The sequence below is a fragment of the Anser brachyrhynchus genome, assembly GCF_964034855.1.
Source record: "Anser brachyrhynchus genome assembly, chromosome: 3".
Classification (NCBI taxonomy): Eukaryota; Metazoa; Chordata; class Aves; order Anseriformes; family Anatidae; genus Anser; species Anser brachyrhynchus.
Genome location: NC_137696.1, coordinates 46,936,801 through 46,962,801, shown reverse-complemented (window position 1 = coordinate 46,962,801; position 26,001 = coordinate 46,936,801). Strand labels below are relative to the sequence as shown.

Genomic DNA, 26,001 nt, shown 5'->3' with positions numbered 1-26,001 from the left:
TTATCAACTCTCTCGGGACTGAATACTGATTTACATTTGCTGTTTTCCATTTTCTTGCATTTGTTGTGCATTTCTTCATTTTACCTCATAGCCAGGTAGCTTTTCTTAATTAAGCATGACCTCTCTTGATTGTGGTTTTCTAGGCACCCAATACATCCTTTTAAACAATTCACAATTAATTTTCATTATTGCATGGCATGCTCGGGATCGTTATTTTACAATTAAGTTTGCCATTCAGATTACTGCAGTGTCAAGTTATGAGTATGCACCTGGGGATTAGCCTAAAGCTAGACTCAATTAAAAGCAGTAGCTATTTTATCCTTACAGCATGATTTATATTCACGGCAAGATTTTCTCTATTCCTGTCCATTATTTTTAATGATAGGTCAAAATGATCTTAACAGGAAACAAACAAGTGTTACACCCTCTAGTTATCTGCCTTAATTGATACAGTAATACCACAACTTGTAACACGGTCAATTAACTTGACTTTTCATCACATCCTGGTCCCTTAGTGACAGGTCCCATGGTGACCCACTAGCAAACTTAATGTATATTTCCAATGTGAAGGCCAGTATTTCTACCTTACGAATGCATCTGAAGTACTTTTAAATCCCTAATTTAATATGAAAAAGGCTCAGCTGTTAACTGACAGAGTGACTGGCAACATTTAATTTTCTCCTGGTAACTGATGTATAGACGTAGTGAGTTATTTGTTATTTGTTTGTTCTCCACAAGTGCTGATGAGCAGCCAAACTAATTCCTCAAATAAATCATCATGCTTCTTCTAAGATAATTAAGATTTTTGCATATTTTTAGTTCTGCTGTTCCCAGTCAACAATAAGCACAGGCTCAATGTGTAAACTGAATGGGCATCACACATGTAGACTCCCTTCCATCTGAATTTCTCATTCTGCCTTTGTTAGTAGTACCTCCTAGTCCAAAAATAACACAGTAAATAGTTTGACAGTGGAACCCTTGGTGAGCCACACGAATCACGTTTGTCTTACGCTCTCCCAGTAAAAATCTGGAACAATATCAGGAAGCCATCTCCTACACATGCTTGGTCATCAGGAAAGACAAAGGTCCCCCTTTCTAAAATTAGTTTTCCACTGGATATGAGAGAAGCCCAAAAAGCATCTGTCCATGTGGCCCCTCGGGAGAAAAGTACAGAAAAAGCCAAGTAAATTGTGCGAATACCTGCACGCTGGTGGACCTCATGGGACGAAGCCTGCAACTGAGGGGTTCCGTCTCTGGTGTGCTGCGAGCTACTGCTCTGGCTTGAGTTACCTGCGGAATTGCCGCTAGACGACCCCCCTCCATTATCCACTTCTTCAACGTTGCCTCTGTCATGGTGAGCTGCCTGACAGTCCTTCCGCATCCTGTTTGCAGGAACAAACAAGTGGTCAGTCTACATGCACGGAGAACTTGTGCCACCCACGTCAGGAGACCTTGCATTGTGTAATTGTTTTTACATGTACTTTGGTCAAGAACAATGATGTGCGGATGATCATCTACATTGCCAAATCTCTGGAGCATAACCCACCAACACATTTCCTCATTTTCTGACATGTCACTGAGTTACAGAAAAGACACCCCTATTCACAAGGACTAAACAGTAAAATTCCCCTGAACAAGGGAAATGTCTCTACTGCTAAGTGATTTGAAAATGAATTTTGACTAACATATAGAAAGCTTTGCTTAAAAGCCATAAATGAATGTGTTTTCTGCCATATCTGTAGGGCTGTTCTATTACATTCTGAGTTGTCTGCAATTAATTTTTTTACTCATAGATAACAGTACGCAATTACTCTCTTAACAGAAATTACAGTGGAACTGAGACTGCAGAGTGTCTATCTGCATGACCAAAATTTAACACCTACCTTAACCATTTGGATCTGAACCACTTTTTAATGTTGTCCAAACTGACAGGTCCCCCCCAGATGTTCCTCAGTTGGCTGTGTGTCCCAAGGTATGAGGTGGTTAAAGGGGAAACGTACATTGGATATCCCAGTGGCTGATCGCATGAAGAATTAATTAAGTTCCGCAAGACCTGTTTATTATTCTGGATGCTTCCTCTCTCTGGGTTACGATTGCGCAAGAAAATCAGTTCCTGCTGCTGCCCAGCCCACAGTCCTCTGACACACTCCTTGTTGACCTACAGGAAGGTAAAACACAGTGTGGACCATGTAAAAACATTTGTTACTTAAAGTACAGAACTATGTGGTCTAGGTAGAACAGCAGTAGCAGGGTGCAAGCATGCCGTGTCTTTGTACCAACAGGTTTTATGAACTGCATGAGCAGCTGCTCCCTGGTTAAGCCTGGGATGTTGCTTTTGATGCACAAAATTACTGGTGCAAAGCAGAAGTGAACTGAACAGCACTCCCCGTGGGGCCTCCAGTCCCTACTCTGACAAATACGATCAACCTCCTCCTTTTTTACTGCAGTATTAGAAAGATGGTTCATGTACCTTGATAACCTTGAAGCTCAAGTAGCTTTTGTGGAGCATGATAACTTTATATTCATCTGCTCCTTCATCTACCACATGCCTCAGGGTTAGCAGCTCTTCTCTGTTGGAGAGTACAGCACTGCGCCAGGCAGGGTCCCCTTCATGACAAATCACAACCTTTTCTTCAAAAGATTGGATTGCTTCATACAAAACTGCTGGGTCCTCATACTCATCTGGGCAGGTGAACTGGTCCTGGTAGTAAAAGTATTGAAAAGGTCAGGTATATTTATGAAAACAGAAAAACTATTAACAAAAACCTGTAGTTTTTTGTTGTTGTTGTTGGTTTTGGTTTTTTTTTGAGACAGTCTGCCAAACTCTGCCCTGCAAATGACTTGTGTCACAGCAAGTGTTGTTGGAAGTAGAACAATTGATTTAACAGTAATACAGAAAGTGTTCTGTTGTAACCTGTTCTGATTTCATGTCTCCACTGGACAAAGGCAGAGAATGAGAGCTTATCCACTTACAAATTATAAAGTGGGAAACCACAGGAGGCAGAGCTTTTGGATAATCTGGAGGGAGATCAAAATTACCTGGGACATTCCACAGTTCTTGTGGAAATCCTTCTTTTCATTCTTGTAAAACCACAACAAAGCACAGACTGTGAATCCATCAACAAGTATCACAATATTGTGTTACTTCATTAGCTGTCACAAAGCAATACTTGCCAGTGATTACTTTCACAACATTATTTTGTCCAATTCTCTTGCATTAATTCAGAGCAGTTCCACTTCAGTTACATTCAGAGCAATTATAAATACCATGCATTATCGAAGTGTATGAGCCTAAATAATATGCCAGAGCAAGAACAAAATCAATTCCAAGCTATACAAGGGTTGACCTAAAGAAACTGGAGTGACTTCAATGGAGGTGTGCCAGAGTTTTACAACTGAAAACAGAATGGGGTCAGAAACAGCATGACATAATCAAACACAGCTGTGACACTAACCCCCTTCAAACCACCACTCCTCTCAGCTGTGACTTTTAATATATGGAAGTGTTTTTCATGTGTTGCCCATCACCAAAGGACTGATAAATGAACAGTAAAATTAGCCTAATCAATTTATTGATTTTTTAAACTTACTGATCAATTTATTTATTTTCAGCTAAAAACCATCATTATGGTACCTCTGCAAGTAAAACACGACGTGATCATCAGTTTTATTCTAACGAAAAAGGCAGGGTCAAGCTCTGCAATAAAAATAGTTCCAAATGGACAGCTGGGGGTACCCGATATCAACTGAATGTAAAATAAATACATTCTGAGCTTTTCCATTTTGGTTAAGGAAGTTTCTCAGAATAAGGCAACAAGTACTCCATTTCCCTCTCATTTTTAATTTGGACAGTTTCCAAGTTTTCCTGTATTTCCCTAAGAAAACAAATACAACAGTAAAAGTTAAAAAATAAAATTAAAAAAAAAAATACCCTACCTGATGTAGCTTCAGAGACATTCGGATTGCCGGGGCAACCACCTTATGCAGCAGATCCATGTCTGCAAAGACCCACTCATCTTTCGCTGCTATCCGGAAGTCTCCTTTGAACAACGCGTGGAGGCCATAAAGAAAGGAGTCTAAACTGCAGGAGAAAGGCAGCAGTCAGTCCCAGAAACCATCTCTGGTCCACCAAGCCAGATCCCGGTCGGCTGCCCAGTACAGGGGGAACCAGGACACGGACCTGGGACTGCACGCAATGGATTCTTGAGGTTGGTATAAAGCAAAGGCTGCGTGTTTCTACTGAAAACCCATTCCTTTGGGTCAATGTTTTTCCTTTTGCTTGCACTGCAAGCATCTGGCCATGAAAGGAGTGTGGCACCTGAAACAGAAGTCCTAAGGATGGGAGGATCACGTGGGTGCAATCAGGGTGCTGCATCGCCGCAGTGCCAGCTGCTCGGCAATGCCTAGTCTGGCAGCAGAAGCTGCCCCCTCATTTGAAAATGTATTGATCAGCCCTGTCACTGTTAGCAGTTCTGCTCACAAGGTAAAAATAATAATTAAAATAACAGCTGTAAAATATACATTTAGCAAATCTGAGACTTCTGCCATGAAACTCAAAACCAGGCAAACATTAAACCAGACGTACTGAAAAGAATCCCGAGTTTCACAAGCTGTTCAGCAAACCAGGTGGGAGCATGAATTAAACCTTAGGCATTTCATACCAAAACAATGAGCCTTAAAGCAACCATGGCTGGGCTTCTTTTTTCATATATGCAACTAGATGTAACCAGCTCTGCCTGACCTTGGACGACGGTTTGCCTGGATCTGAGATTGAAGCAAGATGTTAAAGGGACAAAATGGAGCAGCTGTTAGAAGATGGTTGCACAAGGGCTTTGTGAAGAGAACCAGTTAGCCTGCAGCTCCAGCCTGCACCATGAATTGTGAGCTCTGCACAACTACACAGCAGCCACTTAGGTAATGTTTATAGGAGGACCGCAGACCTAACACTGTTCTGAAGAACTGATCTTGAAATTGAGGAAAACAGAACCATCTGTTAAAAAGCAGGCATCTCTTACAAACCCGCAGGACATGGTTTCGTCTACCTGCCAAGATTTTACTCACTCTTACAACAGTTGATTTTTTAGATCGTAACAGCTCTGAGGAGAAAAAGCATTAAGATGTTAGAGTTTTTCATTACCATCCACACTTTCTCCAGAGAATGCATAATCTTTCCACTTAATTGAGCTTTCTTAATTATTTTGGAAAAGAAAAAAATATTTTACATTTTTTTCTCTTCAGAGAGAGGGAAAAGAGAGATTAGGAGATGGCTTGGCCTACCTTCAAGCTCAAACATTCTAATTTTGCCCATGGAGGGTCGCATGTTTTAGAAATTAAAACAGAAGGATATATATGTTGTTACCAGAAAAGCAGCTGGATACTGATTCTCTCTGCAAAAGCACCATGTAATACAAATCAACTGATCAGTGGGACTGAGGCCACTCAGTAAGGCAGGGCTTCTCTCACTGCTGGGAACAGTAGGAGCACAGGGAAGCTCTTGTGAATTCCTACCTCATTTGCATTTATTAGTACTAAGTTGCATATTAAAACATGCCTAGGTTTAAGAGGCAGGCACGTACGCTCAGAGCTTCAAAACATTCAAGCACGGGTTTCAATGGGAGTTGTTATGTGTCTTCAAAGAATGAATCCCTGCTGACCCTCGATCAATCATCTCTGGAGTATGGAAAATGATAATATACCCAAACCCTGCTGAATAGCTAGGAAAGTCCTACAATAAACCAGATAGAAAAAAAAAAATGGTGGGTGCAGCCCATGCACCCACAAATCACCTCCCTGAAGCAGGTAAGAAATCAGGAGGTGTCCTTCCAGTTGCCCACCCAGCAGACAGCATGCAGCATATGTAAATGAATCCATGCCTGGAAAAAAAAACACTTCTGTACCTAAATACATTTTCCAGGGTGAAACTGAAAAAAACGACCCCAAAATGTGCACCTACTAATGGCTCAGCAGTATAGTTTTTCCCCAAGTAACACTGCCTGCATTTGCTATGAAAAGTTGGCTGGGATGAAGGAAGGAGCAAGCAGGAAAGAGAACTGTTTTTTACATCATTAGAGGCTTTCAGACCAAATATGAACGCCCGAGTAGACAAAGAGTTTGCATTCACATCAAAGTGCCTTATAGGCATCAGCACATGCTAAACAGGCTGCTGTGAACAGCAGCATCTGCTGAAAGCAAGGCCATGACTAGGACAGCTATGCAAACTGCAGCTGAGCATCAGCAGAGGGAGCGGACGGAAGCACGTACAGCTCCCACTGTGCTTAGTTTGGGAAGACTCATCCATTTCTCATCCCTCTGCATAATAAGTTCTCTAACCAGCATTTTTAAGAACAAATGTGACTGTTACAAGGAGCAAAGCAGTGGCGGGAGGCTGAGAGACAATTATTTTACGTATTGTATTTCCCACCAGAGAGATTTGGAGGACATTGCTGTGTTCACAAAACCATTCCACTTTTTTATTCCTCTGCCACTTGTAATGAGGCTTTCGGACAAGGCTTTCCTACCTGTAATGTGACACTAACTCAAGCCTATAACACACAGCCCTTAATCCACATAAAATACAGCTGTTGTTATTCCTCTCATTGTTATGCTCTCTCCTGAAGACACTAATGAGATTACGAGGAAGCTATGAGCCAACAGCTTTGATCTCTGCCCTGACTCTAGGTTGTTGCTACTTTCTTGGCCCCATTTGAACATACCTCAATTAGTCATCTGCTGCAGTTGCAGGCTCATTCCAAGTATTTTAAAAACTAGTTAAGGTAAATTCAGATGCCAAAGAAACTACGTTAATCAGGAAAAGACACAACTGCTATTTCTGGCAACACTTCTAACCCTCTGAGCTAAGACCTGAAAACTTGCTATCACAATGGCGAGCTGTTTCTAAAAATGCAGGTGTGGGGGATACTGCAGCTCTCGGACGTGCAGCAAGGAGGGGATGAAGCAACACCACAAGGACCAGGGGAGGGCAACAAAGCCAAGGCAAATGCTACCCCCTTCTTCACTCCTTACATTGCTCCATCAATCCATGGAATGAAAAGCATTTGATACAAGCCCCCAAACGGTACAAATGGATTATGGCTAATGAGCTGGTGAATGTGTCTGTGTGTATTTTGTACCTCAAACCCAATCCTCTGTCTACAGTTTATAGACCTCTCCCAATGTTAATTGTAGATTTATTTCAGCAATAAAGACGCATGCCTGTGAGCGAGTAATCACCTGTACATCTCAGCTCACCTCAAAGAAATATCTTTAGTGGCAGCCCCTTTAAATTTGATATTTTAATGTTTGTGGTTGTGAGCTAAGGGTCAAACTTTTCTCCCCTGCTCCTGTTCTGCTCAGCTCTGGCACACACAAAGCTGCACTGCCTGCTCCAGCTCCCGCTGGAAATATCTGATGAGAGATACTTTATTAAGAGAATTTCCTTTTTTTCCAAATTTGAAACATACACTGAACATTTATTTATTAGTAGGTCTAGAGGCTGAATAACGTTATTAAGTGTTTTTTCCATAGATGCACACTGAAACATATCACTCACGTTTGAATAAATGAATGGTAATGTCATGTCATTCTTCAAATTGCATTTTGTGCAGGATGTCTCCTAATAACAGTTTAAAAGAGCGTGTGATTTGCATAGCAATGTTCTGCCTTCCTAATGAATGCATTTATAGTATAATCTAGTGTTAATGTTGGGTTTCTACTGACATTTCCATGAACAGGTACACTGAATAATTATTTACATACATTATATAAGAGCATTTAAAACCTTGGTTTACACAGTGACATTTACTGATTAATAGATTACACAAAATCATGTGTAAATGAGTGCAAATTGATAGTTTACATACACAATGTAAACTTGAATCTCAATTCTGTAGCGCACAGCTCAATGTAGCACGTTACCTTTGCATTCCTATTTTTGTGAGGCAGTTGGATGACTGTCACTCCTCAAGACACAGCAAGGGCTAGACTTTGTCCACACACAGTTTCCTCCTTCCTGCACAGTCACCCCAGAGAACAAAACATGGGCACCAGAGCACAGATTCTTGGACAGTTTGCTCACATTGAACATATCTGAAATTCTTCACAGAAATAAGCATGTGGGGAAGAAAATTACAACACCTATCTGCCCACTACATCTCAAACCCATCAAGAAATCTCTAGCAACACCATAGACCAGGTGCTTCACAGCCAGAATTAATAGAAAATCCAAGACGAAGTTCACGGTCATTTCTAAGTGCCAGCCAGATTAACCTAAATAATCATGATACCTTTTAAAGGAAAAGGAGCAAAAAAAAAATCACCTAAGAAATGATTCCTCCAACTTCTGATGCTCCACAGTACTTTTCTCCCATCTGACTTGAATATAGACCTGCAGCAAGCTGAGAGTTGCAGCCAAGGACCAGCAATAACGCTCTAAATTACCCTCTGCAAGAGCTGAGTCTTTGCATCAAATACAGAGCGAGAGGAGGGAGACCTGCCATCACTGCCAGAAGTTAATCTTTGGAAACATTTTCTGGCCTTATGGGTGTTGCATGCGTTGGACAAAGTCTCCTTCTCCTTGGCATGCCATGTACAACTATCAGAGTCTTGCTACTTACTGCTTCTTTGCCTTTAAATAAGCTGTGATGATCTCTGTGAAGCAATAAAGACAGTAAGTATGGTAAGAACTGCTCTCCGTCCTGTACTCAGCTGAATTTGGGGGATTTTGTTTAAGGAGTCTTGATGTCTGAGGGTAAAGTACCCACCTTTATCACTAGGCAATAATTTCTACTGAAGTATTCTTGTCAATTAAAAAAAATAAATATATAAATTCTTTAAGACAAAAATAAACAACATTCATCAAGCTCAAGTCATGTTTTGTAGCCATAGCAATTTATAACTTGAATTGTGCTACTCAGATTCCTATTTTTTTTCCAGATCTTTCTGACAGATGAAAGATACTGAAGATACCTTACCCAGGTGGGTAAGTGACACAGTTTTCACAGTGAAACTTCTCTAGGAGAAACTTTTGTGAAGAAGTGCTGAAAAAGATTCTGACAGAAGCTTCCATTTAATCCCTTTTATGACATAAAGTACATTTTAAAAATACAATGACTCAATACTGCCTTGGAGCACTTTCTTAATAGAAAGGAAAACCAGGACTTAATTAAAGATAAAGGATTATATATAATAGAATCAGAAAAACAGGGATAGAGCTGTGCAATGCATATGACTACCACAATTCTTTGCCTTCTGCAGACCTATTATCTGGAAGAAAAGATGTTTTTAAATACTTGAGTGTCCACTTCCCAAAAGACAGAACCTGATTTGGTTCACTGGTTATGTTCCAGATTTTAAAATGACTTCAATATAGCTGACCTGTGCAATTCTTAAAATCTTTCCAGATAATTATCCTCAACATTCATACTTTTGAGGTCAAGCTTTGGAAAGTCTCTGATAATATTATCTCTTTGCCTTAGCTACTAACCAAGTAAGCCAATAAAAATAGGCAACATTGTTACTGTACCTGTACTAGTGCCAAACCATCATAATGAAGATTTTAAGATCATGTGGAAAGTACATGCAATGTGTTGACAGTTTTAGGAAGCTTTTGTGATATTTTTAGAAGCATTTCTAGTATCACTGTGACATATCTATTGTGGGCCCAGATCAAAATCACTTTAATCTTTTCTGTAAAAAAATCATAAATGCTCATCAACTTTTCTATCACATCCTCATACTCAAAAATTTTGATCATCAAAAAATAGGGCAAATTTACTAAACATTGCACTAATCTGAATGTATAGAAATTAAGAGAAAATAAATTCAACCCAGAAACCCAGAACAAAACTAATAGAGAAAGGGAATATAAAAAAAAAAAAAAAAAAAAAAACAGAAAAGAGGTGACAAAAGCCACTTGAGAAAGCAGAAAGGAGCAACACACTAAGAAATAAGCCATGTGGGCCAGGAACATTTTGCATGACTGACTGAACGAAGATGTGAAAATAGACACTACAAAACATCTCAAAGGATAACAAAGCTAGAGCGAATGTTTAGAGGTCTGATTTATAACATAAAGTGCATTCAAATTCACCCATGCTGCCTTTGTTTACTTGTTAATAAGACAAATTGTCCCTAAGGATTTGTTTATAGAAGGCTAGCTAGCTTTATTCACAATTTTGTGCCAATACAGCAAGGTCACTTAGAGACTCTGTATCTATTAAACTTTTCTATTGTTACTAAAGTCTTGTGAACACAGGGATTTCAAATGCACCTAATAAAAAACTAAAATTAGGTGGGAAGGTAGACTTTTTTTTTTTAAAGATTATTAATAAAATGCCTTATCTATACAATTAATTACTCAGGCTGAACACCTAGAACAGCATAAAAGGTATGTTATAAAAACCCAAACAAATTAGAACCTCCAGTGAAAATGGAAGAACCCCTAATGAAAATGTAAGAAGAAAAGCATACATAGAAATAAACTTAACCAAGTACTAAAAGTAATAAGCTAGATTTTTTAGGAAGAAGTGTTTTGAATGACTGACTGACCGACTACGTTAGACCAAGAACAGACACAGCTGCAGTTTCAAGACATGCAGGGTTCTCTCTTGATCACCAGAATGAAGTGGCACAATGACTATGAAAAATAGCCCTGAGGAATACAGTACACTTACATATTTGTTATTATTTAGCTAACTAGCTGTTAGATTACTTAGCAGTTTATTCCCCCTTTGGAGGACGTCAGGGTTTCAGTAGCCAGGCCAGACTCAAGTGAACACAAGCAATAGCCATAGGTACACTATGCAAGATTCTGCTGTGCCATATGAAACAAAGACTAGTGTTAGTTATTAAGCAAATTACTGAAGTAAAAGATGTCCAGGAATGGCAGAAATCTTTTTTTTTTTTTTATAGAGGAAATACTTCACCTTGATCTAAGGTTCTATTGAGATTCTACAGCAAGTGAAAAAACACAAACAGATCTTGACTTAATGATGAGGAGAAAGGATTCCCAAAACTTACCTGATGGCCATGTTGTGAGCTGCAGTTCCCAAAGCTCTTCGGCCCAGTATGCACAAGGCAAAGGAAAGCGTTACTAGTGGAGAATCCTCATCACTGTCCAAGTGCTACAAAGTTTTAAGAGTAGCATGTAATTCTAGACACAAATACGGTCTTGATAAGCATTTCAATACTATAAATGGTAACATTCATAAAATATGTCTGTAGATGGATCTGTACACAAAAACACTCATAGCAATTAAGCAGAACAAGAAGGAAGATCATCGCAATCAGAGGCTTTCTGCAAAATGCAGCTTATTTTGCCCGCTGACTAGAAACTGAACATTTCAATCTCAGGTAGCAAGATCAAAAGGGAGGGAGGGGATCTTTGCTGCTTTGTTGTTTTTGTTTATTTGTTTTGCTTTTATTTTTTCCAGACAGGACCTTCTAAAACAGAGCAGACTGCTTATTGCTGAGAGACACTGCAACTAGAGGCAGCAAAACCCCTCTGCATGGGACAACAGGTGCACATGAGACCCCCAGACACACTTCAGAAGAACAATCTAGTTAGAAAACTGCTGGGGAAAACACTTCTGGTGAATACCAACATACATCGAAACTACATGCCATTGATGACACTGACCTCACATTTTAACAAGCAGTCAAAATGTTTCATTTACGTTTACTAGCTTAGGAGGGTTTTTTTTGTTGTTGTTTTTAAACTGAGATTTTTGGAAAAAAACACACTTTGCTATGAAGCAGGAGGAAAAACGTAACCAATATCCCACGAATTAGAACCTTTAGGAGAGTACACATTATTATTTTGGTCCATGCAACAAGTGATTTCTTTGACTCTAAAACTGAAGTCAGCTGTAACAGAGAACGTAGCTCCTTCTAAAGAATATACTAATTTTCAGGGTGCACACTGAAGCTTTTTTAAATCTCATCACATAGTTGACCTTTACCTCTACACAGCTGATGAATTACGAAAAAAGAGGAAAAAGAAAAAGATGTAAAAAATACACATATGAATTGTTGTGCACACAGACATGCACTGGTGCAGGCATTTGTTTGCTGTTTTATCTCTAACTCACAAGATTTTCAAGTCTACTGGGCATGCCTAAATCTATCATTTTATTTGATAGGTACAGCCACATAATGAGTGAAGAAGTGTCATTTAGCAGAGACTTTCTCTGCACCTTGGGATTCTTTGTGTGTCTAAATTTGGGAGATGAGACCTGGAACTGAGCAAGGAAAGAGATAAAACATTCCCAGCAGGAAGAGCTGGCAGCAAGGCTTGAAGGACAATTCAATGAAAACACCACCAAATGTAGTGGCATGCAGAGGAACTTGTGGATCAGTATTCAGGTGCAGAGACATGAGAAGGAACTGAAGTGGAGAAGAAACATTAAGATTCACTGATGTTACGCTGTTCAGCTAAGGTCAGTGGTAGCACTTGGGATGTTCTATTAGTGATCCTGAATGAAAAATGCACAAATAACATCATATGGTGGCCAGGAAAGATATACTTCTCATTTTCTCCCCATTGTCAGCAATAATAAGAAAATTAAAACCGAGAAATATGCTTGTCTGCAACTGTATTCTCCCTCTGGGCTATTTTGAGTATTCCATGGAAATACAGTAGGGCATTTTTGCCAAATGACTGCTGACCAGCAGTAATCCTAGTGGCTGAAAGCATGCGAATGTGTGGCAGCAAACCTGTCTCTGACCTTCTAGAGCCGCAAGGTCATTTCACACATTTTTGTGGTGTAGTTCACCTCTGAATGTCGTGCTCTCAGGGGTGATCTATGCTAGCAGTTAGTTTGCTGTGCACTTCCCTACCACTTGAGGACTGTATCCAAGCACAGGCAAATGTTTGGAAAGGGCACACAAACATGGACAAATGTTTGGCAAGTGTACCCAAACACTGGCAACACTGAAGGAACAAGAATGCTCTGATGATATTCCCTGAAGAGAGCCCGCTCCAGCACTTGTGAGCACTTGCTATAGGCACACTTTCTAGAGATGATAAACTTAACAGTGCTGGAGAGTGTGCACAGTAAGGAATTGGTTCTGTATTCAACAACTACAGCTTTGAAGCTTCTTGAGGCTCAGTTTTTTGTACAAGAGTAGTCTCTAATATGTGCTTTTTTTCATTCTACAAAACATAGATTTTCCTTTAAAAAGTTATATCTGATAGTTTAAATGAAATACATTTTCCTCTATTAATCCTGAGCAAGAAAGAGAGTAATCATGCATCGTTTAACTCCTATCTCAGGAATTAAAACTACTACTGACGAAAAAAATGTGAGCTTACCTCCACCCTTTTCCTGGCACAGTACTGAATCCAGTCCAGATAAACACTGCAGAAACTAGCTCTTGTTATTCCTTGGAGACAGGGAACATAATCTTCATCTATGTTAATGTTAAACATTGCAAGGTCACGTTCAATATAATGCCACTTTGCATAAGGCTGCAGTATCTTTTGGATGGATTCATCCTTTATCCAGTCAAAAATTTTGGGAGAGCTTGCTGTAAAGTATATTATACTCTGTTGACAAAACGTGCAAACGTTAGTTAGTCTATCTCTGATTAATGCAGAAATATTTTACACAGAGAGATTAAATCAAAGAGGACAATGCTAGCTACCCATAACAGCACGTATTCTTCCTATTTTTTACTGCTTGGCATCATTGCTTCACCAGACTGTTTAGTTAGATGGTAATACTTGATATTTAAATAGCAGACAACAGAAAAAGAAGTCATATCTTTAATACATTGCTGCCTTATAGAAAAATTAATATAAATCAATAGACTGCAATAAGAACACAGAATTCTTGCACTCAAATGTGTAAGTTTGTGAATACTGGTGGGGCTTGCAGAGCCTATCACCAAGAAAGTGATATTGATAAAAGTTTAGGCAAATTTTGAAAAACTAGCAGTAGATTCTCACATGGTCAGAACAGGTTTCTTTTTTCTGTGTGAGCGTCCTGTTATCTGGGGACAAAGCTTTCCTAATTCTTTAGAAAAACATTTCCACCACGATATACAAAGTTGAGATTCGACAGATGTGTATAATGTAACTCCGGAACCCCATTTTACTTGTTGTTTTCCCTCTTCATTTAGTAACATAGTTATTTTTGTTATTTGTCAGTGTGGACAATAAATAATAATGGAGAATTTATTATACATAATGTTAAGAAGCTGGTAGCTGATCTGACTGACTGTACTTTTAAAAACTACTGAAGGAGGAAGAGCATTTAAACAGGAGTTCTTTTTACCAAATACACAAACAGAAAGCAGCAAGACTCTTATCTGTGCCTGAGTTTCTAAAGCTTAAGTTCTAACCAGTGGGTCTGGAACCATTAAAGTCATAATAAGAGAAACCTATCAGTACTAAGTTTAAAGACTACTTGCAAAAGAACATGGAACTTAAGAAGAAGTTCCAGTCTTGTAAAGGAAGGTGACAGCAGCAAGGAAGTCCCATTATAATGTTTTATGACTATAATGTTTTGGTTTAATAAAATATATTTAGAATTGGATTCCAAAGCAAACAAGAGGCAAGTGAAAATGGCTGAAGATGATGTAGTTCTACCTCATCCATGCAACAGAAATATTAATGAGCAATTAAATGTATAAAATGAAAACATGACGGATTAAAATGAAAAAGGACAGAAGCACTACCAGCCCTTTTAAAAATTCCAGGTGCCATCCACAATTTGTCTTTCAAACTGTACAAAACTACACAGGCAAGAGGAAAATTAAACTCCAGAGGAAAAATACAAGGCAGACCAATACAGACCGGGGACAGACCCTTAATTTTTTGGCATGTGGAGGACAATAAGCTCATTTAAAAAGATTCACGCAGAAACAATAGGAGCCGAAAACACAGGACTCAGCGAATGCAGATTTCTTAAACAGTAGAAGACGTTTAAGTAAGACTATATTGTAAAGATGGAGGAGGCACAAGGGAAAAATATCATAGTGATTGGGCAGGAAATGATTTCAAAATATATGCAGGAGGACTACAGGAGCTGACCCACTTTATTTGTGGAGAATAAAAATCCTTTTACAAGAAGAAATAAGGGCTTTTCTAGGCTGTCAATGAAACTGCAAATGAAATAAATACATAAAGAATAAGAAGCTCAGTGCAACTCATTCTTTAAAAGACCAATATAATACTTATTCATGAAGCATAGGAGAACTGAAACAAAGCATACATTTTCTTTGCTGATCTTCAAAATACAGTTTGCTTTTCTTATTATTTTCACCTGTGTTTACAAAGAAACAGATTCAGCTGGGAAAATAATCAGACTGGTAATCAGACACAGAAACAGCAAAAACTTCTGCCACCTAATTAAGTTCTGCTCTTAGTAGCTCTTCATGGATATGTTTTGTGTGTGAGTACATTCCCAGCTATATACCAATTCAGAAATGATATGGTAAATATTTACAATGCTGTAAGCTACAAAAAATAAACTAGAAGCACTCCAAGCACTCAGTGTGATGGAAGTGCAGATGTTGCTGAAGCTCAAGTCTACGGCTTTTCTGAGTTTGTGATTTAACTGACTTGAACACTGCATTAACCAGAGTTCTTCATATAATTACCTTCCTGCTCTGCTAAAAGGAAAGTGTCAGGGCTTTAAAATGTTCACAGCAAAATTGCCCAGGGTCTTCACAGCTCAGGATTCCTCGATAAGGGCAAGCTGGGGAAGGAGTGAATTCTCACTTCTGTTTCTGGTATCATTTATCCGAAGGTAAGTTCTAACAGCACTAAACAAACAGGGTGATAGCTTATCTGATACATAACATAATCTTCTCACCTTCCTAAGCTGTAACAAGGATTTTATCAAATCCAATCAAAGCTCCTGTTTATGGAAGAAACTACTAACATGAAGTAAAGAGATTTTTTTCCTCCTGTTCAGGTTTCTTCTGGGATGGTCATCCTGAGGAAGGGCTCACCTGAATTTGAGGGAGACCCAACACAGGTTAATACCAAAGCTGCCAACTGGTTATTATGATCCTCTGTTCTCCTTTCACTAAGAAGGGAAGTAGATTAAGGGACTGGCACCTTTCTAGGAATGAAGTTCCATAAAAGCAGTATAATGACATTGGCTCAAGGAAATCAAACGAAAATAACAAAAAGATTTCCACATCTTGCAAGTCATAGGTGGTGAACATTACAAAACCTGCATCCAGTGGGTGTGGAGCCACAGCATATCTCAGTAGCATGGAGATCTTTCAACCCTCTTCCCTTTCACTCAAGGCAGGATCAATTAACCTTATCATTATCATATGGGACAAAAGTTTGTCAAAGCAACTTTATGTGTTGGCAGCTTCTCGGATACTTCCAGACCCAGAACTCTAAAGCACACTTAGTTAAGTTATACTTCATATATCATGACCTCAAACTTTCCACAAGTCCTCTACATTTTAGTTGACTTAAAGACACTTTAAAAGTTCCTGTTTACAAGGCACAACTCTTTGTTACTTTAAACTAATTAGCTGCCAATTTTACTCCAACCCAGGCTGGGATGTTTTTCAATCTCATTCACCCATTCACCATCAAAAACTGAATCATAACAGCTTGCATTGATTTAAATTTAGGCTACCTTTTAAAGTAAAGTGAAGCAATTGTAGCAATGTTTTAATATCAGTTTAAATAAGTGGTTTTTTTTTTGTTGTTGTTGTTTAAATACTTCTAAAATTAAAAAAAAACCACATGCTTACACACAGTTTTGCTTCTAAAATTATTTAAGACACCCCAGTCTGTGTTTTACAAAGTAATCAACTGCATGACCAAAGCACCTTTGTGAGGCAATGATCTTGTTTTAACTGCATGGGTTTGCTTGCAAAAAAAGATGACTAATTTATTTACAAGAGGTGTCTCTCTAAGGTTGACATGATTTTTAAAATTGCAGAGACACAGGTAGGGAGGAAATGTCAGAAATGGTTGGGAGCTTTGGTAATTGGCTTAATGGAAGTACCAACAGTATAAACAGCAGCCTTTGGCTTTTGTTGCTTCAGCAGAAGACAGTAAAGCATAGTGAACTCTTCATTTGCTGGGTTAAAAGGGTTTGGCTTTTCTGACAAATAACTATCTGTGTGGTCATTGTGGTCTTAATAACACTGCAAATATAGAAGTGGTATAAATGAATAGATGTTTAATCAATGGAATTCACAAACTTCAAATGTGTTGTGATACTCACATAAAACAGCAGGTAAGAAAGGGGTTTATGCTGGTAACAAAGTACATTTGAGAAACAGCTCTTCAGAGAGCTCCAAAGATCTTTATGCTTGTTGATTTTTTTTCCCAGAAAAAAAATGGTAAAAAGGTGAAATCAATAAGAAATAACAAACTGTAAGTTTTGCTTTGTAAGAATATTTCCTCTGCCTTTATCAGTAGATGTTCTTCTTGATTTCTGCTTAAGCATGTCTGCAATTTTCTGTACTACGTGTAACTGGCCAGGATCATATGTAGCAAAGGGAGATATGAGTTAATTATCCCTACCTAATATTGAGTCAGTCTGACTGCCAATGGTGGAAATGAATAAATACAAAGCCAGTTACTTCAAACTCTAAAAGCTAGCCAGAAAGCTAGCCTTTAGACACACCTGCACAGGAATACAGTCCACTTTACCAAAGAGTTTACCTTTATATAGTATCTGATAAGTATTCTCCGCAGATCAAAAACTTGCAGCATTGTTGCAGCGTTGTTATCAATGATGCTATATCCTTCCAGGATGTACTGGGTTCGTGTTATTTCCCATGTCAGCCATCGGAGGTTAAAGGCTGCATTACATGATAACAAGTGAGGCAAGTGTCCGGGCTTACAACAGCAGCAGCCTTCATTGTCTTCATCTCCTTCTGTTATAGCCTCCACTTCTCTCTGCTGGCAATATGTCCCTTGGCAGTGAGAAAAAGAGAATATGCTGCCAGTTATTGTGGGGGGAGGAAACAAAGAACTTCCTCCAAGCAGAGAAAGTATGATTTAAGGCTCTACATGCTTAGCAAAAATCTAATAGAAAGAGCTATGGCAACAAATTAGATGTGCCAATTGATCCATGTGCAGTAGCAAATAAAGCGCTATACATCATTTATTTACTACTATTTACTACCACCTATAAAAGCCAAAAGGGCCCAATCTAATGTTCTAGGCATTTGGTTCTGAGCTGAGCCAAACTACAGACCACAGCTTCTGCCTTAATAAAAACTCACCAGGAAGCAACACTAAAGATTCTTGCTCCATCAGGCATATTAAGCAAATTGATCCAAGTCCCAGTCTGCTTCTTCAAATAACATACAGGATGCAAACAAAGATTTTACAGTCTGTCAGAGCACTTATAAAATCTGGGTTACAGCAAACTATCTTGGAAAGCAGGTTCCAAAAATAACATGCAACTGGTTGTTCTTTCTCCCACCAGAGTAAAAGCTACTCTGGATCAAACATTTCTAATGAATAGCACTAGTGGCAGTACATCATGAGGACAGAGCAGCTCTCTAATTAGCCTATTACACAGGCCTTTACATCAAAATGGAGGAAATCTTTCTGAAAAAGTCATGTTAACTCAAAAAGAAGTTGTGAGGCAGATGCAGCAACAATAATATTTCTGCTTTGCAGACTGCGTTTCTGGCCTGTGCTGTGCACACTTCATGGTCAGCCTGAGCCCTCAGGATTTAAAAGCTATAAATGTGGTTTGAAAACCATGTAGGGCACTACAAATCAAAACCAGAGGTGGACATGTGCTCCCCACACAGTTCTCAAAATACATGAGCTAGATTTTCTTGACATGTAACCTTCTTAAAATTTACTCTCTGTGGGTTGTTGCAGAACTTCCTCTCCCCGCTGAACTTCTACAAACTATCTTTCAAGGCCATGTAAGCTACACATACATCTCACATGGCCTTTCCACCAGTGGTTTCGGTGTCACCCCATGAGAAAGCTGGTTCAGTCAGCTTCCAAATGGTCTCGAAAGGAGAGGAAGGTGCTAGACACTGTACTGCAGTTTCCGGAGAGGGATACACTCAGTTAAAGCCTTAGCTGGCATCAAAGACACAACACTTACCAGCAGGCTCTCATCTGCTCATTACATGTTCCTTAACAAGCGTGTCTCTCACATACTAATTTGAGTTTGCATCTCTGCTACCGCTTACCTTTCATTCTGGGGGAAAGTGTGGTATGGCATATAAATTTAACATACCGGCAAATACACTTCAGAGCACATCCTGTGTTCTCACAGTCAAAAATAGCAAGAAAACCACATGATTTGAAACACATCATCTCTCTGAGAACTTTATTGCTAGAGATTATATAAAGAAAAATAAGCAGCATCTGCCAGGACCAACAGACCTGTTCTGTTGTGCCAGTGTAAATGGGAGAAGAATTTGGGTATGTTCGAAACTGAAAACTTACACTGTGTGTGTAAATCCAGCATTGTTCACATACTCGCGTGTGTTCCCCCTTGGACTTCAGGGATATACAATTATGACTAATTACTAAATGACTTAAGTAACCTAAGTATAAACATCTATCTGATCAAGACTGCCACAAAGTACAAAGCATTACCTATCAAGTCGACATTTCCAGTGGGACTGGACATGAACTGGCTTGCTTCTGCTTCATATTTCACAGATTTCTACATGAATTAACACTTAAAGCTCAACAGCAAAAAAAAAACAAACAGTAACTGCTCTGGGTCAGTGGATGCTTTCCTGAAGCCAAGTCAAAAGACATTGTACTCAAAGCAAAGTAGGGAAAGGCATGTCCCTCTGTACAGAGCTTGAAAAGGGTAAAATAACTACTCCTTGCTGGTGCTGTTACTATTGCTGTTATGTCTATTTTTTGAAAGGTTGAATGTCTTTCAGTATTAAACTGAATTTAAGAGAAGAGCAGTCCTCATCCCAGGTGCTAAATTAAACACTGACAAGAATTTGTAAGTGGTGAAAAGCGCAAGCCTAATAAACAAGTGCCACTAATCCCCTTACAACTAGTGGAATTAAAGATGGGTTTGCTTACTCTATGTATCCCTATTCTTAAATCTAGTTTTTACTTTGTAAGCAAGTATCACATTTCATTCCTACCAAATGCTGGCTATGCTTTTAGGTGCTCTCTATATTGCCTGTATTAATAAATACCTTACATTATTAGTAGAGACTGTAATTACCAGTTTTCTTAAGCCAAGTACTTTGTAAAATATGGGCCCTAAAGAGACTGATAACTGGTGAGTTCGAGGGACCCTCAGTGTTTGAGGGAAGCTGTCATCACATGCATCACAAACAGAAGAAGCAGCGAGAACAATTATTTCCATTCTCGGCTAATTCAACAGGTAAAAATGTCTCCAAGTCATCTTTACTAGATAATTTTAATCAATGAAACTTAAAATTATTCTACAGTGAATACAATCAACATTGAACTTGGGGAGCCAGAGGCCTTCTAACTGGGCCTGTATTATTACAAAACCTCTGGGAACAAACCAAGGAGCTCATGTGGTCATTTCACAAATGTATTCCAAAGAATGGAATCGGGGCTGTGCTCTGTCAGCATCTGGCAAGCACACCCTTGCTTAACAACAGCTGCTTGATGCATTCAGGTACTATCACCACAGGGATTCGGTGTCTTGATTGCTTGGAGAGCCTCTGTTTACTTTAAATGTGTGATCTGAGGCATGGCCAGTGTTCTGCCAAAATACCAAATCCCTGGCTCATGTCCTCAGTCCCATCTCATCTGCTGATTAATATTTCCAAGCGCCATCTAGAAAAGAGACTCGGGTCTGCAAAGACAAAAGGCAGACTTGATGCTCAAGTTCATGTTGGTTCCCGTTATTTCTTCCAGTCAGCCCTAGTGAGACTGCCATAAATTTTCTTTCATCTTTAACTGAACCTTGCTTTAGGCCATAATGCACTGGCTGGATTTCAATGCCACAAATTTTCAAGTTACTGAAAATTTTCATTTTACCAGTGCCTGCCTCAGTCCCTTTTGGTTCATTACACTGGTACTGCAAAGACTACAAGCATGTGCTCAGCATTATGCATGGAGCCAAAGGGGACAAGTGACAGCAAATAAAGTTAAGCATCTGCGTGCATCTTTTACAGAACAGTGACCCCAAACTTTCGTATATATAATGTTATAAACTGATGATTAAAATGTCAATTTTATATTGCTTCTCCAAAAATGATCAAGTTCAAGCAATTCTAAGAGAATTATTCATAAAACCAAAGAGCAGGGAGCAGAACATGCACTTCAGTTATGCAATATAATTAAGTGTAGTACCATTAAATATTAAAATACAGGAAAATGTTTTCACTGGTAATCAGTCATTTCAAAATCTGAAGGAAAACATTTTTTTTAACATTTCTTTCTGCAGCAGAAAGAAAATAAGCTCTCCTGCTCCGCTCTGGCTTAGTCATTCACTGTGACCCTTGCTAGCACAGATGAGGTTGATTCATCTGTAAGATATCTAACACTGGATGGTTGCCAAAAATTCATCAATGCAAGAACACGTGCCAGCTCAACAAAGCAAGGTCAATCTATGTGAGCTCAGGAGAAAACCAGTGTGAGAACTTGGAACTCTTTCTATTTTCCTGACAACGTCAGGACCTGAAGACCAACTTGTGCTCTGCTAGCATGATCTGACCTAAATGGAAATGAGAATATTGGAACTGAAGGCTGTAATCTCACTTCAAGAGGATTCAGAAAATGTATCTAAACTAATGACCATCCAGCCTTCTAGAATTTAAGGCTGAAATCAAAGTATGCTTTTGCATTTAATTTTGCAAACTGAGTGAGTGAAAGGAAAAGCATTATTCAGTACTGAAGGGCCAGAAAGAGAACCCTCTAACACAGCAACATACTTCTAGAAGCAGTTCTATAAACTTATTTATAAAACTAAAACATTTCTATAAAACACTCCAGTTTAACAACACATCCAGAATGCAGATAAATTATTGTGGCTGAAGGCTATGATGGCTTGAGCATCTAGGACTGCTGACGTACAAGCACCTAGAGTGCAAATGTACCATGAAAGGGCTCACATACTAATGCTACCCCACAGATGTTAAGATCACAAATCATTCTCCTGCACTTCAAGCTTTAAACTCTGTGACCCCAACAACCAGCTTTGGACTAAGGGATTTAACTAGGTGTTAAATTTGAGGGATTGGGCCAGACATAGAGATGGGAGCCATGAAGACAGACTGAAGCCCAAGGTAGGGTATATGCAGAGGTCTCTTCACCAAGGACTCCACAGAACTGCCTGTTTGTTCACCATTCGTTTCACAAAATCATTAGCATTTTACAAATAAACGCATTACAGTGGAAATAACACAGTGACTTTGTTCCATCAAGTTCTGCAAATCTGGATATTCTTAAATTCTAATCGACAAGGCTCCTTTACCCCTGACATGTCTTTTCTACTTAGCATAGCAGCTTGAAAGGTGGCAAGTTATCACCCAGAAGAAGCGTAAAGAGCTAAAAGACAGCAAAAGGGTATTTACCCCCAAACCAAGCATTGTATTACAGCTCTAGAAATAAAAAAGAAAAAATACTTCAAAAAGGAGTGAACTGAGCTCCCAGATGGAAACTCAAGGATCGCAGAACTGGACACTTTGTGGAAATTACCACCTGCTTTGGTTCCTTCCAGGTTGTTTCCTTGTAGAATTGGGATTACAAATAATAATTTATAAACTGTGAGAACCTCAGCTTGTTTCAAAGAAAAATCTCAGGACTTAAACAAAAAAACAAACAAAAACAACAACAAAAAAGCAACCATACTAATTCCTCAAACATCAAAACTATTAGTTGTAAAACTGTGCTCTGGTTTTCAACAGCTTCGGGTGCTTTATGCCCGAAAAATAGCCTGTTTTTTTTTTTTTTTTTTAAAGTAGATCAGTTGGTCTAACAACAGATATCACCTCTCCTCAAAAACCTCTCCTTTTCTTGGTCCACCAAGACACATTGTGAAGCCCCAGGTGAAAGAAAGCATTCTCAAAGGTGCAGGTTGTTAAACTTGCAGCTACCAAATACCATGAGAACCTCCCACGTCACCTCTTTTGGAGTGCAATGTAGTGCAACATTTTGTTTCTGACAAAGAAATATTTTCACTAAAAAGGCTACTGAGCATCTAAAAACATTTTCCTTCCTTCCAGAAGTCTTCCCCAGTACACCCATATATACATGTAAAATTGTGCAAGGGAGGAAAGGGAAAAAAGGCATCAAATATTTATTCTAGCCTGTGTTAAAGAAACTGAAGTATTCTAAGTCTGTTTGAAATGCATAGATGGTTTACACTGCTGGAGCACTACTGTACGCCTAGAAAGGCTTCTACATCACAGATTTCCTGCATTCAATGTGAAGTATTGTCTTCCCTGTTTTGTGTCTTTTCAAGTAGTTCACCGTGATTAAATCAAAGAAATCCTTCTGCATCCTTTCTGTTCATGCCCATAATATTTCTGAACATCGTGTTTCTTAGCCTTTGTTCTTTCCTGCAAACAATGTGCATTCAATTCTTTTAACCTTCTCTCAAAAGAGGCGTGTTAAAAATGGCTGCTTTTCTCTGAACTCCTTGTAATTTATCAATATCTTTTGATGGTTTTGTGCATTCACCAAATATACATCAAGTACGGTCTCATGAAAGACATAAAGGTGGGAACTTTTACTTCCCAACAGCATGAACCGATTTGAAAAAGTAAAAAGTGAATGCTGCATCCAGTCTTTAAATAATGATTGATTCTCGCTCATGCTACAGAGCCTTCAAACAGAAATCAAACACCAACAAATACTCCTTGCACTGGTAATGTACTTGCTACTGTAATAAAACCATACAGCATATACACACGCTGCCGAAATGAGTAACTGTCCTTGTTTCTTAGACATCATTACTGTGCCTAAAGCATATACCTTAAACTGGCTGCATTCATACGCCATTTTGCGTGGAAAATAAACTAGCTAACAAAGAGAAAGCCCCACCGGCAATCCCATCCTGCTGCCACAGCTGCCCGCCACTACGTGCAATTACATCTGTGCTTGCTCTGTGCTTCTTCCCTTGCTTCATCTAATGAAGTTCCAAGTGAAGCGTGAATATTGCACGTGCAACATTCAGTAACAAAATCACAGCAGAGATTTAGAAGTTAATTATATGATTGAAGAATACCGGGAATGAGTTAGAAAACAGCTCCTCAAGATTTCAGCAGCATCATCCATAAGTAATTTCTGCACACGCTACGCCTAACTGGATGTTCTCCAAAAGACATTTTGTTGAGGCACAGACTAAACAGGAAAATATTTTAAGGCTTCCTCGTTCTACAGGGAACTTGCGGGAGGTAGATATTTTGACATTCTTTCTGCTTGTTCCTTGATTGTGGGTTTTCCCCTGTCTCTTCCTTCCAAATTAAATGATACATTATGTATTTCTTCTGGCAGGTTGCTTTTAGCGTACCACTGCAGTCTAGCACAGACAGTATCGTTAAGTTACCAAAGAACTTCATTCCCCCACACTAATGTGCAGCTGCACAGTCCAAAACTTGCAGGAAGTTTTCACCAACCCCAAGCTCACCAATACCCTCTCCATTTTCGGTAGAGATGAGCATCTCCTCTCGGTACCTGGAGGTATTTAAGCCTTCCCCCTGCATTACACACAGGACAAATGAAATGATGGAGGCACATCCCCTCTCCATCACTTGAAAGGAGAGTGAGGAACTAATTCATACAAGCTGCTCAATTTGAACAGGACTAAAGATGGATGAGAGGAATGCCAGCTTTGCTGACTCTCTTCTTTCAGTTTGTTCAAACTGTATCTTCTTACCCGACTGCAAAGATGCTTTTCATTTAAAAGCTGAGACGCATGCTTCAATTATACACAGTTAGAAAGCAATCTGGATCAGTCATTTTATAATGCCAACTCTTAATTAAGCTGGATGCAAACACGTGAGGTGGTCTCTCCTGCCTCCAGTACACTTAAACTAGGAAGACACTCTGACCTTTTCTTTGGGCGCTGCTGTGGCAGCATTGCCAGTGCATGAGAAACACTCACAGGAAAAGCTAGAGCTCCTCAATGCAAATATTACTTTTGGTTTACTCAGAAAACAGTTGCAGACACAGTGAACACTGCTGTGATTCACTCATTTCCCAGGCAAACGTGAACTTCTTATTTAAGGAACAGCAGATTTTTAGGGCTCTCAATTAAAATTACGCTTGAAATTGAAGTAGAAGTCAAGCAGCCAAAGCTCAGAAATTACAGACCTCAAGTTTGTCCTCTAGCCCTTTTCTTTCTCTCTTTGTGGGAAACCAATCTGTACAATGAATGAAAACAGGGTCCTATGTGAAAACCAGCACATGATCAGACAACCAAAAATAGGGACGTGAGATGCACAAAGCAGAGGAAATGTGGTTGTATGTGGACTGAAAGCCTAGTGTTTATCAGCAACTGCCTCTTGGCTTTGTAAGCTCCAAAGTTCTCCCAGCTGTTTCACGCACTCTTCCCACATGCAGAAAAAACCCTACTCTACTGAGTTGTACCCCACACCCACCATGGAGCAATTGCAAGACCTGAAATGGAAGGAACCTACCCAGCTGGGGCAGGAGATGGTCCTTCCTGCTGCTTGGGGCAGCCCGGTCTGACTTCCTGCCCTAGCAGGCAGCGATCCTGCTCAAAGGGAGGAACAAAGGAAACCTTCGAAGGAAGATTTTCTGCTCAGTCTCGGCTTTCACAGAGCTGACAGCAGCCCTTGACCTGTCCCCACACAGCTTCTGCCTTCAGGTCAGACCTTCTGGCTCCTTTTAGTCAGACTCTGTCTTCTCTACGTAACTCACGGCCCCACTAGAGCAGCCCAGTTCCTTGATGACACAAGAATGTAACCTGTTACACAAAGGACACAGTCCTGCAGCATGAGTTATCTAAAGCAAACCAGTCTCCAGTGGAGACAAAAGCAACACCCTGGTGTCAACACACCACCTCAGCCCATCCACTGGGCACACAGCAGATTACCTGCCCACACTCTGTCTGGAGTCTGCAA

The 26,001-nt window shown here is 39.4% G+C and overlaps 1 protein-coding gene across 8 annotated transcripts in view; it reads right to left on the bottom strand.

Moving 5' to 3' along the window:
• Positions 1–26,001, bottom strand: part of PCNX2 (pecanex 2) — a 162,259-nt gene that overhangs the window by 12,794 nt on the left and 123,464 nt on the right. For all 8 annotated transcript variants that reach the window (XR_013949233.1, XM_080587013.1, XM_080587010.1 and 5 more), the window contains 7 exons: positions 17,645–17,898; positions 13,310–13,543; positions 11,017–11,120; positions 3,937–4,081; positions 2,471–2,701; positions 1,884–2,158; positions 1,201–1,382 (listed from right to left, as the gene is read on the bottom strand). Coding sequence is in view for 7 of the 8 variants with exons in the window: in XM_080587013.1 (XP_080443139.1) it covers positions 1,201–1,382; positions 1,884–2,158; positions 2,471–2,701; positions 3,937–4,081; positions 11,017–11,120; positions 13,310–13,543; positions 17,645–17,898 (1,425 nt within the window). In the remaining variant the exon portion in view is untranslated. The remainder of the gene's footprint in view (positions 1–1,200; positions 1,383–1,883; positions 2,159–2,470; positions 2,702–3,936; positions 4,082–11,016; positions 11,121–13,309; positions 13,544–17,644; positions 17,899–26,001) is intronic.